General features: G+C 42.8%; 1 protein-coding gene across 2 annotated transcripts in view; it reads left to right on the forward strand.

The window, feature by feature from the left end:
- The window catches only part of FHOD3 (formin homology 2 domain containing 3), a 478616-nt gene that overhangs the window by 347031 nt on the left and 112281 nt on the right, over positions 1-19304 (forward strand). For both annotated transcript variants that reach the window (XM_063076795.1, XM_063076796.1), the window contains 3 exons: positions 3204-3293; positions 6285-6653; positions 11702-11815. In XM_063076795.1, the coding sequence (XP_062932865.1) occupies positions 3204-3293; positions 6285-6653; positions 11702-11815 (573 nt within the window). The remainder of the gene's footprint in view (positions 1-3203; positions 3294-6284; positions 6654-11701; positions 11816-19304) is intronic.

Raw genomic sequence — 19304 nt, forward strand, 5'->3', positions numbered from 1 at the left:
GAACAAGAAAAGGATGCTCACTGTCGGTTACCACTTCAGTTCAACATCATGTTGGAGGATCTAACAAGTGTAATAGGGCGAGAAAAAAGAAAGTCATAAGAATTGGAAAGGAGCAAATAAAACTGTCATTACTTACAGATGAAATCAAAAGAATCTATATGAAAAGTGCAATTAATAAATTTATTAAAGTTGCTGGATACAAGATAAATTTAAATCAATTGTGTTTCTCTATGCCATCGACAAATAAATAGAAAATGGAATTTGGAAATTGATAACATGTACAGTAGCATCAAAATTTATACCTAGAAATAAATTTAACGAAAGATATCTAGCACCTCTACTGAAACCTTAAAACATTAAGGGAAATTAAAGAAGACTGCAATAAGATTAGATCTAAATAAAGGATATACCACAGCCATGGATTAAAACATTCAATATGTAAAGATGTCAGTTCTTCTCCAGTTTTGTGTATGAATTCAATATAATTCCAATTGGTAGTCCAGCAAGATTTCTGTGGAAGTTGACAAGCTGATTCAAAATTTCTCATGGAAATGCAAAGGGCCAAGGATGTACATTGTGCAATGTCAAAATCTACCGTAAAACTATAGTAATTACGATAGTGAGGTACTCCAGCCAAAATAGACAAATTGACCAATGGTTAGAAAAGTCTGGAAATCCACAAATATATATTTTTATGTATATTATGTATATATATTCATATATTCACCTGATTTATGATAAAGATAATGAAGTGGGCAGAAGATGGCTCTTTTACTAAATGGTTTTAGACCAGTTGTATATTTATATAGAGAAAAACTTTATCTGACATCTGTCTTACATTATACACAAAACTGAATTCCAGATGGATTGCACATCTAAATATGAAAGGTAGTGTAATAAAGCTTTTGGAGGGACACGTAGAGAATATCTTTAAGACTTTGATGTAAATAAATATTAAATCAGCACACAAGGGTACTAACTATCAAACAAACAAAAAAAAAAGATAAATAGGACCTCGTGGAGATTAAGAATTTGGCATGAAGTGAATGCCAGTGCAACACACAGAGAGGGAGAAGATATTTGCAGCACATATAAACGTAAAAGGACTTGTATTCAAATTATATAAAGAACTTCTTCCAATCTGAAAGAAAAGGATGATCTGTTTTGTTTTGTTTTTTTTGAAAGTGGCCAAAATACTTGAACATTTCAAAAATGAGGATATTCAAATGGATGTTAAAAGTATGACAATGTGTCCAACTTTACTAGTCATCAGGGAAGGCAAACTAAAACCACAGTGAGACGTCACTACATGTAAATCAGATGTGTAAAATAAAATAGACAAATATCAAATCTTAGCAAGGGTGTGGAACAACCAGAATGCTCATATACTAATGGGAGTGTAATTAGTCCAATCATTTAAAAAAAAAATACTAGCAGTTTCTAATAAAGATTAACTCAAGCATATCTTATGACCCAGAATCCCATCCCTAGATATATGGTGCGATATGTACATATATTCACCAGAAGAAATGCACTACAGTGCTCGTAACAGTGCTACACAGAATAACTTGAAACTAATATTACCCAAATATCAACAAAATTGTGGTGTTTTTGTATAGGGAAATATTATACAGCAATGAAAATGAATAATCTTCAAGAACACATAACAATGTAGATGAGTCTTGCAAGTGTAATATCGAACAAAAGAATCTAGACACAATACGATTCCTTCTAGATAGAGAAGAAAAAACGGCAAAGACAACTTATGCTACTTGATGTGAAGTGGGGGGTAAGGGGTGGAACAATTGGAAGGGCGCATTAAGGAGGTGCTGGTTAGATGGGTGTGTTTATTTAGTAAAAATTCAGTGACTTGTGTACTTTTCTGTATGTATTTTATACTTTTGTTAAAAGGAAAATGTACAGCTCATGGACAGTGGGACAAAAGACTTAAAGATCAGGCAAAAGGATGCCTGAAGGGAGAAATGGTGGATTCCTAAGGACTGAAGGCAAGAAGGTGTTGGTGGACATTTAGGAAGTAGAGGATGGACAGTCTTTATGAAGTTGAAGAAGAACTTTAGTGAGAGGAAAGGAATGAGAGATTTGAATGAATGGGGGTTTGGATGTAAGATTCCAAGGGGGTCTGGTTCTGTATGATGATGGTGTCCGGAGTGGGAGGGGCTGTCAGGAAAGGTGAAGGTCGCTGGGGTTCGGAAGGCAAGGGATTGAGAAGCCCAGCAGGGCGTTGAGCAGGTATTCCATGTGGATGGTGACATAAGTCAGATGTTGACAAGACTTAGGTCACAGGAGGGTAATGATCCAGTTATCAATGTCTTTAGTCTGTACTCATTTAGCTGCAAGGGCAAAACCCAACTTAAACTATCTTAAGCAAGAATGAGAATTTATGTTCCATTACTGAAAGGCCAGGATGGAGCTTCAGAGCTGGTAGATAAAGGTATTAAAATTGACATGGGGAATGCTTTCCTCTCTATCTCCCCCTTCAACTCTGTTTTTCTAGGGTGGGCTTCACTTGCAGGCAGCCTTCCTCCACTAGCCACTCCAGGCAGCTCCAGACACAGGGTGTCCTTAGAGAGAGTCATCCCTGAAGGCACCAGGAGAGATCCCAGGGTGACATAGATTGGCTCCGTCTAGACTCTTTCCCCACCCTTGAAATGGGGGTAGATCTGACCCCTGAACCGCACTCATTGAGATTGAGGGCATGGCATGCCAAAACCACATGTCCACCATGGAGGTTAGTGAGTGCCTGATTGGCTCGGCTCTCAATGGCTTCTAAGCAGGAGGGATGCGGTGAAGACGCGAGGACAGCGGTTGCTGCAGGAACTGGTCATCACCAAGAACATTTACTGGATGATTCTGTGTGGATGTGAAAAACCACATAGGAGGCCTTCCCAAAGCCAGAAGCCTCTATAAATCATGCGTGGGAGGTGCAGGGTAGTAGCATTTAGCCAACCGGACAAAGAAATTTGGCCTCTTTGAGGCTATTGCATTTCCACCCCATATTTACAGTTCCCCATGTCAAAATTGTCTCCTTTCTCCTAACAGACCGAGTGAGCTCTTTTTCATTCCAGCCAGCTGGGTTTTTGTTTTTGTTTTTGTTTTGCTTCATCTTCCTGTTTGTCTATAATGCTCACCTCAATTTCCATCTTGTCTCTGTGTGCATTTCTTTCTTCCTGGCCTCGTCTCAGGGATGAGGAGGAGGAAGAGGAGCAGCCAGTCACGGAGCCCAATTCAGAGGAAGAGAGAGAGAACGATGCCCCCTGTCAGGGCAAGGACAGGTACCGAGGGCCAGACCCTGCCATGCTCGCCCTAGGATCCCGAGGCTCCTTTCTCATGGCTAGTTTGCCACCATCTTTCCTAGTCTCCCCGTTTCCTCACTAGCTCCCACTGGCAAACCTTTCCTTACCCTGTACACAGAGCCACAGAATGACTAGTTTTGTAGAAACAACTGAGCACGTTTTCGTTAGAGAACTGCCCTTTTTATCAAACCCTGCCTTCCTAACCACACTGCATGGAAAAATCACCCAATTGGGTTTCTCTGCATTGTCCCCTCCCTCGCTGAGTGCTTTAGTTCAGCCAGTGACTAAAAAATTAATCTCTGCTAGGAAGATCTGAGCCCTTTTCAGCATTAGAGTAAGAAGACCCCTGTGTTTTTCCTTCTTCCCACTAATTTTACCAGTACAATATTAGCTAAAATGTGCAGGTAACTACTTTATTAATGATTCGAGTCTGTTATTTATTCAGATGGACAGAAACATTTTCTGCCCCATACAGCATTAAAAAAAATCCCAGTATTTATTTTCATGCCCAGAACTGCTAACATAACTGCAGCCCTTTGGGGAGTTTGCTGCACTCTGCTCACCTCTCTAAGGTGCATTCTCTCTGTCTTCAGGCACCTTACCAGATATTTAAAATTTTGTAGCTATTTTCTCAAAATGATGTCTATATATATATAAAATAAAAATTGCTCAAGGGTAATTTAATTTTTTTATTTTATTTCATTTATTTATTTATTTAAAAGATGACCAGTAAGGGAATCTTAAGCCTTGACTTGGTGTTATCATCACCACACTCTACTCTCCCAAGTGAGCCATGGGCCGGCCCCATAATTTTTTAATTTCCAAAAATAATTCTAAAATGGAAGAGCTTCCTTCACTTAATTGATTGCTTCTGCAAATTGACATTTTTACTCTTAGGTGTTTTTCAAGGAAACAAAAGTATAGTGGCTGAATTCAAATAAAATCTTTCTCATAACAACTTCAAAGTTAATGGGATTCTTAGCTGCTGACACTCCTCTGCCCGGCCATCAGTGCACATGAGTGTTCATTGCGCACTCTGAGACTCCCGCAGGGGTCATAGGATCCTCTCTGAACTAACTGCTTTGGAAATGTGATAGAAGAAGCCAGCGAGGTGTGGTGAGAGGAAAGGAGTGAGCTGGTGATAGAGAATTAGATTTCACAATAAGAAGATAAAGATCTGCATGAAACAGCCTGTTCTAATGCTGATCTGCTGAGTATGCTTGAGGGGGTGACTGATTAGTTAGGAGTGCTTCGGAAGGTAGGAAGCTGGGTTGATGTCTCACCTTAGGTCAAGAAAGAGCCAAGGGGATTGTGTAGACCCTCACTAAATACACTCGTGTGGCTCCGTGTGTGCTTAAATGTGCATGTTCTGTCCCCACCCTCCCTGAAGCCCTCACGTCTTCACATGGTTCAGCTCCTACAGACTGGATGGAAGAATCTGGCTGGAAAGGGCAACCTTCCAGGGCATCCTTACTGAGGATGTGCTGTCTTTACCTAGGATTGTTATTTACACAGGTAGATGACTGTTTAGTTTACCTTTTGCACTGAAGAGTCTCTGATTCACAAACTGATGCTTCAGGGCATCCTTCAGCAGAGACTAGTTTAGGTGTTTTAGTTTTAGGAAATACAGGTGTGCATATTAAATACCAGAGCTTGGACTGGACAGTGCCTAGGTATTTATTAACCTTGATCCAGATGTTATTTGTTCTCTGGAGTTAACCTGTGAGAGCTCAAAGTGGTGGGAAAGACTTTTGTGTACTCCTGTTGGGCTGGTGAGGGCTGCTGCCCTCACTGCTGGCTTCTGCTGGGTGTGTGCCCAGCACCGTGCTGAGCACTCTGCAGCGTGGTCGCATGCAGTCCTCCCAGTGTCCCAGGGAAACCAAGAAACTGATATGTCCCTGCCCTTGCGTACAGGCGGAACTCTGACTTGGAGGTGGGAAGGAAAACAGCTCACATCCTATGCCCATATGGGCATGGCTGGGAGTCAAGTTCTCTGGGAGAGGGAATGTAGTTTTGAAAAATGCAGAGTTTAACATAGATTCTCAGATCGTAAATGTGTGTGAAAATATCTAAGTGTCTAAATCCAGTCTTCGGAAGATGGAAAGTTTTTTTAATTTTAAAATATTTGACAAAAATTGTGTATATTTAAGATATACAGCATTATGACTTGATATATATATAAATTGTGTAATGATTACCACAGTCACATCAATTAACCCATCCATCACCACCCATAGTTACCATGCGTGCGTGTGGTGATGACACGTTTTTATTACTGTGACTGTGGCAGAATTAGGCCTTTCTGAAGGAGTCTGTATGTCAAGGGCTTAGTGGTAGGCCCTGAGGGAAATATGACATGGGCAAAATTTGTCTTCATTGCCCTGGCCCCTCCTTTAAGATGCCTCTCTTTGTACTCCTTGCTGGCATTTCTTCTCCTTTTATCTATATCTGCTTTCAAGAAAGCCTCTGAAAGCAGTTACTGAAGTATATGGCTTTCGGGGATACTTCTTTCTCAAGGTTGGGCTTTATTAGCAAGAGGACAGATCGTCTATTTGACCAAGACAAAGAGATGAAGTTCACATTGTGCACATTCAGGTACCAACACAACCAGCAGGAGAAACTTGAGGGGTGGTGGTGGCAGGTACAGAGGAGCCTTTGGGGCTCCATTAAATCTCTCCCAAAAGCCTCTGGATGCCCAAAGCCAGACTTGCTCTGGGAGATGCTTCCTTGCACCCTGCAAGCCTCACCTCCCAGATTGGCAAGCCCAGGGTGCCAAGATTGATTGGGCAAACCAAAGCTTCTGGCGATGGGCTTTTATGCTGCACTTCAAGAAGCACAGTTGGAATCCGAAGTAAGTGATCATAATGTAGTGGGTTTTTTTTATGTGTCTTTCTCTCTTTCCTAACATTTGCTCCCTCTCTCCCAAATCTCTTTTCTTCCCGTCCTTTTCTCTCCTATCTGCTGGGCCAGCGGCGAGTCCAGCCCTGCCTCTGAGCAGAACACCACTGGAAAGGATGCTACTCCTGAGAGTTTGGCATCCCCAGCTGCCTTGAGCGCCACCTCTCAGGGAATGAGGCTTCCAGCCGGCAGTGCAGCGGGGAATCCCCTGTGCAGCAGGTCCTCGGAGCCTGAGGCCACCTGGCCTGCGCTCCTGCCACCCCCAACCCCTGCCTCGGCTTCTCGGCCCTCTTCCACCACCCATGGCTCCCTGAAAGCATCGCCGACCATAGACAAGCTGCCCTACGTGCCCCACAGCCCCTTTCACCTCTTCTCCTATGACTTTGAGGATTCTCTCTTAGTCACCAAAGAAAAGGAAGCAGAATCCCAGAAGGAAAACAGGTAGATTGCTCATGCGGAGGCTTGTTTGAGTTAACCTGGGAAGGGAGCACAGCATGTTAACTGCATCCTTTGGCCTGTCTTCTACTGTGTTTGTGTGGATTGCAGTCAGCACAGAAACAGTTGTGGCATAAACTAACATCCTCACCACTGACTAAATAATGGCCAGTATTTAGATGAGATGTGGAAGGTAAGTGTCCTCCATTTGAATTAAGGAGATCTTTTGTTTTAATACAGTTACTCATAATGGATTTTTAAGTGTAAAGTTTTTAAAAGTATGTATGACCTGTCCGTATCTATACATCTCGCACGCACTCACTTGGCATGAAGCCTTTTTGACCTGCAGGACACAGAGAAGTGCTTTGCGGTCTTTTCATGCAGCATCGTAAGTGGGATTTTCAAAACTTCCTCTAACACTTCCCCCATTGTGTCCCTTTGAGCATGTATTCTGCCTTTGAGCCTTATAACTTCCAGTTTTTCTCTTCTAATAGGTGGGTGTCTTTTCTTTCCCGTTTCTGTGACTTTCTGTTTTGTATTCTAACATATCCATTTTTCTTTTCAAAAGTTGCTCATAGCACATGATGTTATATAATTATAGTTTGAAGACCTTCATGGGGCATCAATATAATTGCTTTATTTAGCTATGAATGCAAAGAACTTGTATAAAAATTGGAGGTAAGGGCAGAGGGAGGTGTGCAAATCAGAACTCCCCAGGGATTGTTTCACAGGATTGCCTGCCCGTATGCAAACCCTTCACCATTGCCTGAATTAGGAGCTCTCTGCCAGAGTGGGAAATGGGGAACAGAGGGTTTGCATATTTTGAACAATCAGTGGTCCAAAATCAATAGTTGAAAATTCTAATGACCACCTCCATCTTAGAGTAATAGTAATAACTAGCATGTATTGAGCATTTATTAGAAGGCAGGGCTGTATTTTCTATGAAATTTGCACTTTAAAGTATCACTGAAGCCTTGAGAGGTAACCCTTATTTGCAGTGAGGAAACTGAGAGGCTAAGTAGCTTGGCCAGAGTCACTCAGCTATTTAGTGGGGGGGTGGTTTCAACCCCAGGCAGGACGCTGGAGTCAGGTCCTAACCTGTGCATTGTGCAGCAGCCTGTCTCTTAGGCAGTCTTTCACTCTCTGTCCTTACTGGGCTTGCCACAACCCTGCCAGGGCTTCTTCAGGCAAGTCCTTGTCAGTGAGGTGCTTTTGCTAGAGCTGGTGTTTAGGGGACTCCCAGCCTGGGTGCCTGGCAAGAAGCTGTGCCTATTTTAAAAGAAGGCTTATAGAACCTAGACCTGGAGGGCAGCTTTCTCACCGCAGGAAAATGACCATTCTATAAGGTTATCAGACCTTCCATCAAAGAAGAATTAATCTAGAACTGTCATCATCAACTGTTTTTGCTTACATACAAGGGTACTTCAAAAATTCATGGAAAAATGGAATTGAAAAATAAAATGGAACTTTCCACGAACTTTTTGATGACTCCTCATATAACCTAAAAGAATTTTGAAACTTACCTCAAAGTTTTAAGTAGCCCATCTAAGGATTTTTTTTTTTCATCGTAACAACCATTTAATTTGTCTATTGTATTTGTGCTTTAAAATTATTTTTGTCAACACCTTGGGGCTTCAAATTTAACTGGTTCAATTAGGAAAACGCCTACATGTGCCTAATTGGTAAAGCCAGTCTTCAGTCAAATGATAACCTAATTTCTGTCAGAAAAAGCCTGACTTCACGTTTCAATTCAAATAAGAAAGCTCATGTGTATCTGTGACAACCATCTCACTTCTGGGGTCCGATCCTCAGGTCGGTGGGCAGCTAGAAACTGTTAGGCACGAGGGATGCTCCTAGTGTGTCCCTGAAGAAGTAAACACTGTCTTCTCCCTCCTCAGTATTTCTTAAGGAATTCCCTCAGGAGTGATGCTTTCTCAGAGTATTTCTTTGCTTGGCACCCTGGAGGTTTCACAGCTTGAGGCAGTGCTCCATATGGATTCAGTCTGCTTGCAAATGTTGCTTTTGTCCTAAAAATTGAAGACAATTGTGGAAGGAGAGGCAGGAAAGGAGAACCTGGAGACTGTAAGAGGGGCATGGGCAGATGCCTTTTTTAAAATAGCAGATATGGAGCTTGAGGAATTGAAAATTCATTTCCTCTTGTTTCCAGAATGACTTTGTACACCTTCAGGAGTTGTGAACCAAGTTTGAACACATTGAAGCTACAAGTTCTCTGTGGGTCTCTTCCACATCTAAAATTCTGGGGTTGTTGTGATCTTTCACACAATTTTTATGGAATGAATCCAACATGACTCTTATACCCTCCAAGAACAATATCTGTGTTCAAGTTAGGAGCTTACATTTGACTGGAATAAAAATACCTTGGCAACCTCATCTTTCCCAGCTGGTCTCAGCCTCTGATGAGGCTTTCCTGGGCCCCAGGTCCCCCTATTTGGTTCCCAACTTTCACTACTACTTACAGTCCTAGGGGATGGAAGCATAAATTGCCCAGTTGAATATACGAGTATACTGTGAAAAATAGGCACATGCTTATGAGTGAGGATTGGCTTAGATTTAACTGAGCAAAGTTTGCAATTTTTTAATCTTTTGCCTCCCATGAATTTGAAGACTGTATGAATGTTTGTACCTATTGAATTTTCTGATGTTCACTTGCTGTGATTTCCATGGGTCTGTATTGACACAAATTTGACTACTCCGTGGTTGACTTAAGTTGAATGGGTTAAAATGGAGACTAACTAGTTACGCATTAAAAAGAGCCCTCCTCACAGGGAAAAAAAAAAAAAAAAAAGCTGAACAGTGAATTGTATGATCCAGTTAGTTTGGCTGAAATTGAGAAGTAAAATTGGGCAGACTGTGAGGCATTTGAATTAATTGCTTAGCCATTAGAAAAACCAAAGTAGGGAAAAAGGCATTATGCTTAGTTTATTTCCATAACGTCATTTAAGCATAATCTTAGCAAAATGATCTTGTTAAAACATACTGCAGGATGTCCCCTTGTGGTCAGAAGGGGACTGTTTTAGCTGCTGGGGTAGGATGATGGGCTGAGCATCCAGGCAGCTGTCATGGCGGTCCTGGAGCCTGTGCAGAGCAGGCAGGGGATGCGGGGGCAGCCTCCTTCCCCCACACATCGCAGAGCTTGTTGCCCTGTTTCCTTTGCTCCTCTTTGCTTGATATCTTTCCCTCCCTTTTCTACTTCTTTCTTTCTTTCTTTGTTCCTTTCATCCTTTGCTTTTCTGCCTTCTCTGTGGCCTGTGGTTTGGGAGCCCTCTTCAAAAACCAAACCAGCACTCACTTGGAGAAGCAGTTAAGCCACTGGACATGTAGAGTGTTGGGTTTTTAAAGAGAAGTGAAAATGAGTGCCCAGAAACCAAGTCCTACGAAGATGGTGTGTTACCAAAGAAGGACAATGGGGTACAATTATGTGGTCTGAGCCTCCGTCTGCCAGGCAGGGTGCCTGGTACTGAGAACACGCCTGACATGTGATACCAGATAAACAAATATGAAGAGCGACAACTAGGCTTGCCAGAATTTGCAGCACAGGATAGATTTGGGGATTATAAATATTTTATTTTCCCTTATAATAATGTAATTTGTTATTAAAACTGAAATTTCATCTTTGTATTCTACTTTTAAAAAAGCTATTTTTTACACTATTTTCTGCATGTAGTTTTTGGCCTTTGAGAATATTTCTACACAGTTGATCAAACTATGCATAATATATCCTGATGTTTTCGTTTGGCCTATATATCAACATTTTCTATGTTATCACTTACAAAATTGGTGATCATTTTTAGTGGTTGCATAATAGTCCATAGACGAATAATGTACTTTCTTGGCCATTCATGCACTGTTACTTGGTTGGGTAGTTTTCAGTTTTTCACCAAAATCTACATAATGCTCCAAAGAGTGTCTTTGTGCATGACATTTTCAGTATGTAAGTAGCTATAAGGTTATTTCTTTACGTTAACTTCCCCAAAGTGGATTTACTCTGTCAAAGGATACACACATTTTGAAGTTAAATTGCTTTTCAGAAGGGATTTTGATTTCTGTTGATAGGAGTTTGGTTTGGATTTTCTATATACTTGCACACATATATCATAGTGACACTGTATTTGGGGTCCCACACACCCAAGTAAAGTCTGCCTAACCCGTTTAGGGGAAGGAGTCAGCCCTGCCCTGTGGCTGGGTAGGTTAAGTGGCAGAATACTCTGAATGTCATTATTTGTACCTCATCATGAGTGTCTTCCCCATACAAGGGCTTCAGATGATAATTTGTTTTCTGGGAGTGCTCTGAGTGGTGCTAGCTAAGGAAAAACTACTAAAGGACATATTCTGAAAAACAGAAAACTCTTGAGTTTTACAAATCCTGAAATTTAACTTGTCAAAGACAACTGGGAAATGAGCAAAGCTCATGCAAACCTAGCAGGTGTAATTTTGGTTCAGGGGAAATGTTCGATGAAAACATGCATAGATACGTGCACCTCTTATCAGCAGGCCAGACCAGAAGGCCTGGGGACAGTTTTTCCTCAGTCCTTGGGCACATGATGTGATTGCATCCAGTGAATGAAATTGATTTTGAAATACCAAAAGTGAAATTTTTAATGTGATTTTTTCTTAGACAGTCATAGGGTATTTTCTATAGACCTGTGGTGGAATTAACACTAATTATATCACCATGAAAGACAAGAAAAATCTTCATGATTCAAAAGGAAAATAATTTGGATTCTTAATTTATATTAGCAAATAATTTTAATGTACATTTTAAAAAATAGGAAATGTGGGGGTTTTATTTGAACTTTTTGTCATGAGTTCTGCTGCCTAACAGTTTTGGACTCTGGGAAACATTTCTAATGAGAAATTATTTGAACAAATCTGTAGTAAATCTCTTTAGGTTAGAATGATCAGTAACGGTGGTAGCATATCTAAATCAGTTTTTCTTGCAGAAATTGAGAAGATTTGTTAAATCTAATTTATTTACTGACTTGTACTAATTTCTCTGTCCTTTTTCCCCCAACTTAAACCTCTGTACTTTTTAGATACAGCAACTTCAGCAAGAACTCTTACCACTCCTCCAGACCCCCATCGGGATCCAGTGTGCCCACCACCCCCACATCATCCCTCTCTCCCCCACAGGAGGCCAGGCTGGAAAGGTGAGTTATAAGTATTTTGATGGTGTCATTGTTCTTGAGTGACAGGAATCAATTTGATAAGAGTGACTGCAGGAAAAGTATAAATAAAAGGCATATGAAGCATTTTCCTTTACAGAACATAGTCCAAAGGCAGAATATTTTCTCTCTTTCACACTGCTTACTAAATAAATATTTTGTTAGAGGTGATATTTTACTGTTGTTGTTGTTTCCTCCCCTACACAGTTTTCATAGAAAGTATAAAAATTTCTTCTGAAATATTTAAGTGTGAATGTTTTGATTCACCCCTTAGAAACTATTCTAGGTTTTATGTAATCTCTGCAATCTGTCTTATATACAATTTGTCTTATTTCACCTTTGAATGATTAAATCTGTGTAAATCAGAAGGTAGCGGGCCCATTAAGGTATTGTGTAATTAATCCAGGACCTACCAGAAGGGTACATGGAAGGAATTTAAGTTGGCAAGAGTATTAGACCACCAGAAATTAACTGATTGTTACTCCTAGAAGCAAATGATTGCACAAGGATGTGTTTACAAGGGAAAGGTAAGACCTGTAATTTTAGAACAATTGAAAACAGTTACCCTTACATGGCAAGAGTGCTGAGTTAGAGAAGACTGGTTAGGCTTCTAGCTCACTCACTTGGAAGTTATTTAATCCCTGAGGGTAAAATGCCAACTATGCCAACCCTACCTTACAGGGTGGTATTGATGAGTAAATGAAAAAGTCCACATGAGTGTGCCATGGGAAGCTTACCATGTGTATCCAGTGGGAGGGGGGCAGCATAGAGGATAATGGCGTGTAACTTTCAGCAGCTCCCAATTTATCAGGAATCTAGACATGAGCGATTCACAGAGATCATTTGCCTCAAATTTCAAATTTAAAGCTCAACCTGTATTCCACATTCTGATCCTCTTCCATGTATTCTGAAGTATGTTTTGCTGAGCACTGCTAGCGATTGGAGGTTTGGTTGGGTGTGGAGCAGGCAAGACCTTACAGCCCCAGGATGAAGGAGTGTCTAACAGGGTTTGCCTAGCCACATGTCACTGTTAATTTCGAGGATGGCATGTAAATCCCAGGATGTCAAACTCTCAGGTTCCACAGCCCAACCTGGCCTTGGGATGGGCACACTTGGGCTAAGTTAGGTCTTGGTAATAAGGCAACCAGTTGATTACCCTGAAGATACCCTTACCTCTCTGTAGCTCTGTCCTTTACCCTAGGGCACTTCCTCTTGGGATCAGCCAAGGTTATCTGTAGTCCTGGAGAGGTTGTCATAGAGATGACCCTTCTCATATGGGATGCAAGATTTTAGGCAAAAGTGAGGAATATTCGAGTCTGACTGACAGGACATTGTACCTCTTGCACCTGCTAGGCTGCCGGCTCCTCAGACTGGAACTAGACTCCATCCATTGTTGTGTCCCCTCCAGTACCTGGGGCCTGGCCATAGCAGAGCCACAGTAGATACTGGTAGAAGGATCAGGTGAATTAGCAACTCACTGGTTGGGAACAGTTTGGAGGTCCACGAAGTTGGGAAGTTATAAGGGCAGGAAGTCCCAGTGGCCCACAGGTTTACTTAAGCCCTGGGCTTTGGGGATGCTCCTCCCGCATTCTGAAGGGGAAGCCCCAGCCTCTGCCTGTTTTCTGATCCCTGGAAACCCAGGCCCAGGTTTGAGCTGGAAGGTGCAGGATCCAGGCTCCTGAAGGACTCCTGTCTGTGTCTCTTTCCCTGCCTGGACTGCTAGAAGTGTCCCTGCAGGGAGCAGGGGGCATGGGTGGGGGGTGAGAGGGAGTTAAACCAGGATGGGTGGGGCTGCATCCCAGGGCACCTTGAGCACCCTGGGGAGGAGGCTGGACTTTATCCTTAGACCCCGGGAGCTGTTCAGGCTTGGAAGCAGGAGGTGACCAGTGCTAATCTGTCGGCACATAGAACAAGCTGGCGGAGGGAGGCTACAGGAATGGGGGCTGCCGGGTAGCTGCCTCCAAGCCTGGAGGGATGACCCTGACCAACAAGGGCGGTGGCATGGAGCCTGAGAGGAGCTGCAGGTTTGGGCAGACTTGGCTGCAGACTTAGGAAGCGGAGTGAGTGAGCGTTTGGGAGTGTGTGGATATCAGGAACAAGGATCTGAAGCGGTACTGGGAGAAAAGCAAATTGGGGGCGCAAGCACCTGGGGCACGTGAGGTCTGAGGAGTCCATATGATACCCAAGGAGATGCTCTGGGGGCTCTGAGGAGGTGTGGAGTCACCAGCTTTCGGCTTGAAGGAGGCACTGGGATTGAATCACTCCGAAAGAGACTGGCACTGAGACCGGGTGACTGGGGAGCAGCAGAGGCAGGACTAGTTCTCCTAAGCTCCTGTTCTCTTTGACAGTGCACAACAGCTGTAGGACCTTGGTGACCTTTGCCATCTGCAGTATCCATCGGCAAGTAAAGTAGCAGGAAGGAGTTTACTTCCTTTACATTTGCATGTCTTTTCCACTGTCACGATGTGTGGCTTTGAAAAACCATGTGAATCATTTGAAATATCAAATGTGTAGTGTCATTAGTAAGACCAGGAAGCCACCAGAAACCAGCAGGCCTGGCTGCGTTCACCTTTACTCTCACCTGTCTAGCTTATGTTTTGTGACTAAGAAAAATAAGAGGGGCCCCCAACTCCAACTCGTATTTGTGCACTGTCACCCAATCATATTGTCAGTTGCACTTACGGTTTGATTTTTTTCATTTTTGGCAACTCAGTTCTTTGGATGTCACCCATAACCTAATTTCACATGTATAAGTGTTTTCTGCCCTATTAAGATACATGATTGTTTTTACTGAGGTAGATGCTTCAGTAGAATTTGTAAGATTTATTGTTGAGGTGTTTTATATACCGACATATGAGTATTATTAAAACAAAAAAGGAAAACTCTTTGGTCAAGGAAGATATTGAACTACTATGAACAATAGCTGTGTTTTTGCAACAAGAACTCACATCTTCTGTCAGGCCACCCTCAGCTAATAAACATCTTACAAGGGTCCTGTACAAGACTGGGGAGCCCTGGAAATCTGTTCCCTTGATTTGGAAACAAGGCTCACTTCTCTGAAGTCCTAGGAAGATCAGGCCAACTAAAACACCCCTTCAGGCACCTCGGTCCACTTTGGAAATACAACTAGGCGTCTTTGTAAGCTTGGTGTTTTCCATTTTTCCCCCAAACATATTAGTGTGTTAGATGTTTATAAATCTTGAAATGATGAAATGACCTAGAAAGGAAGTGCTGAAGAAACAATATTCAAAATCAAGTCAAGGCAAGGGTATTAAAATGAATCCGTCTCCACATCTCCTATTTTAGATTCATTTATAGGGCTCTCTTTTAGATCCAGAGAGTGTAGCATTAATTTTCATGAAATTGGAACTTAAGTTGTGCCAAAACAAAACAAGAAAACCAGAACTATTTACAGAGGCCCACAGGGATCCAAGATGCAACTGTTTAATAAAAGCAGACTTTAAAAATACTTCTACTTTGAAAATGTGCTTTCGAGCAGGGAAGTTCTAAATATTTTCTTTTTGAAAGAAAACAAAGTTAGAGGAATATTTGAACCATTCATGTTCAGGTATTCAAATCAAACAAGCAAACAATAACCACACCACTGCAATTGTGCAGCTCTGGGCGTTGGGAAGGTCAGAGCTCACTCTCTTCCCATGCCTGCAGTGACGTCTCCATCTTGTGGGCCTTTTCAGAAATGGAGACTGGAAGCTAATTTGGTGTTGTTAAGACTTTCAGGATCCGATCAAGATGGTGGAATAGACAGTCCGCAGTGTCACTCTCTCCCACAAATCAACCCAATTTACAACTATAAAAATGTAACATCAGCCAAGCTGGGGCCACTGGAGCTCAGGGGAAGAGGAGGAGAGACCTACGGAGTTCATGAAGGCGGGAGAAACTACAATGAGAGAAAGAAAAAGCTGCTCTGAGCATTCGGGCCATGGCTGCTTAAAGTCTCGAGCTGCTGAGCACATGGAGCAGGAGCCAGCAGAAGCCAAAGCTGGGCCTTTGGGATGGAGTTACTTGGAGGTGGCAGGGGAGAAGAGGGCCTTGGTGGCCCCCAGGACACCAAGACCACTAACAGGGTTCCCATGGATCCACGCAGGAGCGAGGAGCCAGAACAGCTGAAAAAGGGGAGCCACTCAGAGCCGGCGAGTCATCACAAGGGACCGGTGTAGGGCCTGTCCCATGGGAAGTGTTTGGAGCATGGGCAGTGGGGGAGACATGCCCACCAGGAGAACATTGGGACACAACAAGGACAGGTGATCTGTCCCCCAGTCAGCACAGGACCACTCAGAGGAGACTGGTCAGGAATGCAGAATTGCATGGGATGCAGTTTGATGAAAAAACTTAGGGCCAGATCAGAGATTCTAGAGAACACAGATCCACCAGGTCTCTGGAGAACCGGAAGTACCTATAAGGTCAACCATTAAACCCTGAGCTGCACAAAAAGTCTTCCCCAGGGAAACAGCAGCAAAGTAGCAATTTAAACAACCACACAGCTCAAGTGCTTGTTCCCACAGGAAGTTCCCTCATGTTACAAGCAAAGGACAAAAAATTAGTTCTGGCCCAGGCACACCACCAGCACCTTGGGGCATGCCTAGGAACCAGAGGCTTGGATCTGGGGACCAGACCCCACTCCCACTTCCAGGCAAACTGCGCCAGTGCCTCGGGGCCAGCCTGGGGACCTGATGCAAGGAGAAGGGGTATGGACCCCCCTCCCACAACAAGGCACACCACGCCAGCACCTTGGGGCCTGCCTGGGGACCCAATGCAAGGAGAAGTGGAATGGACCTGTCTCCCACAACCAGGCACACCAAGCCAGTGCCTCAGGTCCTGCTCAGTGACCTGAGGTATGGAGCCAGGGACTGGACCCTCCTGCCACACCAGGCACAAAATGCCAGCACCTCGGGGCCCACCTGGGTACCCGAGGCATGGAGAGGGAACGGACCCTCCTCCCACAACCAGGTACATGGCGCCAGTGCCTTGGGGCCCACCCAGATATGTGGGGCATGGAGAAGGGGACCAGACCGTCTTCCCTCAACCAGACACACCACACCAGCACCTCAGGGCCTGCCCAGGGACCTGGGACATGGAGAAGGGGACTGGACCCCTCTCCCACAACCAGGCACCCCCTCTCCCACACTAGTGCCTTGGGGCCTGCCCAGGGACCAGAGGCATGGAGAAGGGGACCAAACACACCCCATTACCAGGCATACTGCCAGTGCCAAGGAGCATACCCAAAACAGCACCTCCATGTGGTTGGCCCACCACACCCACCACAATAACCATGGCTGCTGCAAAAGCAGCTAGATGCTACAATCACTGCCCAGATTGGCCGCCAACCACTGGAGTGCCATGGCACAAGGAGAGTCACCAGCAGAGACAAAGAAAAGGAAAGGATGTCTCTTTCCACAAAACCCATTTCAGAGTGACAGAAGAAGCATCTGCTCTATGATAATACTGGGGGACCTGATCACATCTCTCAGCATTGGACAGATCATCTAGGCAACAAATCAACAGAGTAACCATTATTCTTTCAGAAGGAGAGAAGAAATCTAGGGCAATTAGAGGGGGGAGGGGAAGGAGGGGGCAAAGGGAGAGGTTGGACAAGGGGCATAAAGAATAATTACGATTTGTAACAATATATATGCTAGTAATATTGATTTAATCAACATATCTCGATGTTCAACCCCAAAAATGTGTATAATCGATTTCGATTCAATAAATAAAATAAATTAAAAAAAGAAAAGACTTCTAGTTACTGAGTGAAAGTGAGGGAGCAGTAAGTCTAGCTCCTGGAGCTGCAGGTGCCTTAAGGCAGTCAGTCCTTGTGCTGGGAGTAGGAAGTCCAGTGAGAATGAGGCCTGTCCCACACCATGAGTGCTCACTGGGAGGATGTTGGAGGAACCTCAGATTTTAGGGGGCCAGGGAGGACTTCCCCGTGGACATGCTGAACTAAAACCTGGAGGATCAATATGTACTTTAAGCACCGATTCTGTTCTCTTTCCACTTATAATAATGCCATTGTTTACCGTGACAGTGACCTGCCTGTTTCACAGATTAATGTCCAGAGCCCTTAGAAGAGTTTGGGAATGGTCTGCCTCATACAGTTGTCTCAGCAGAGATTTTCCTACTTCCTAGGAGATTATAGCCCAGATATAAGTAATGACATCCACTTAGGAAGTAATAATGGAGAGTATGGAATGAATAAAGGGTGCCACTTTTTTTGGTGGTAAGAACATTTAACATGAGATTCACCCACTTAAAAAAATTTTGCATACACCACACTTTATTGTTAACTATAGGTACTTTATTGTGTAGCAGATCTCTGGAGCTTACTCATCTTGTATAACTGTAACTTTATATCCATTGAACAGTAACTCCCCATATCCCCCTTTCCTTGATCCCCTGGTAACCATCATTCTGTTGTCTACTTTGACTATTTTAGATGCCTCATATAAGAGGAATCATGCAGAATTTGTCTTTCTGTGACTGGTTTATTTCACTTAGCATAATGTCTTCCACATCCATCCACGTTATCACAAATGGTAGGATTTCCTCCTTTTTACTGCCTAATAATATTTCATTTTATGTATATACTGTATTTTCATTGTCTATTCCTCTGCTGATGGATATTTGGGTTGTTTCCATTATTTTGGCTCTTGTAAATAATGCTACAATGAACATGGCAGTGCAGATATCTCTTTGAGGTCTGAGTTCAATTCTTTTAGATAAATATACCCAGAAGTGGGATTGCAGGATTATAATAAAAAAGAGGATGCAACTTTAAATTTGTTTTATTAATTGTTATATGGGCTCACATGTACACAACATAAAATTTAAAAGGTATCAAGGCGTGTACAATGAAAGTGGAGCTCCATTCTACCCAGTTATCTTCCCTAGAAGCAACAACTCATAGCAATCTCTTATGTGTACTTCCAGAAACATTTTTATGTTTATATAAGCATAAATGTTTAATATGTTTTTACACAAATAGTAACAAACTACACAAACTATTTTGAATCCTGTATTTTCACTTTAAAATCTATCTTGGTTCTCTTTCCATGGGAGGGCTGGTAGCTGTTGGGTCCTTTTTCATGGCTGTACTGTACTTTTTTCTCTGGATGCTACTATATAGCCCCAGACCTGTATCGATGGGCTCCATTCTTTTGATAGTGCAGTGTAATTCTTATACATGTGTCATTTTGCACATGTGATTATCTATAGGATAAATTCATAGAACTGGATTTAGTAAATCAAAATGGTTGTGTGTTTTTAATTTTGGTTGATTTTTGACAAACTGCTCTTCATAAACATTGTACCAATTTTGATTCTCACCAGCAGTGTGTGAGAGCTTGTTTTTCTCATACTCTTGTCAAAGGGTTGTTAAACTTTTGAGTTTTTGCTCATTTAGTAGTGAAAAGTAAAGTTTAATCTGCATTTCTCCTATTCTGAATGTCATTGACTGTGT

The sequence above is a fragment of the Cynocephalus volans genome, chromosome 13 (genome assembly GCF_027409185.1).
Source record: "Cynocephalus volans isolate mCynVol1 chromosome 13, mCynVol1.pri, whole genome shotgun sequence".
In the NCBI taxonomy this organism is placed as follows: Eukaryota; Metazoa; Chordata; class Mammalia; order Dermoptera; family Cynocephalidae; genus Cynocephalus; species Cynocephalus volans.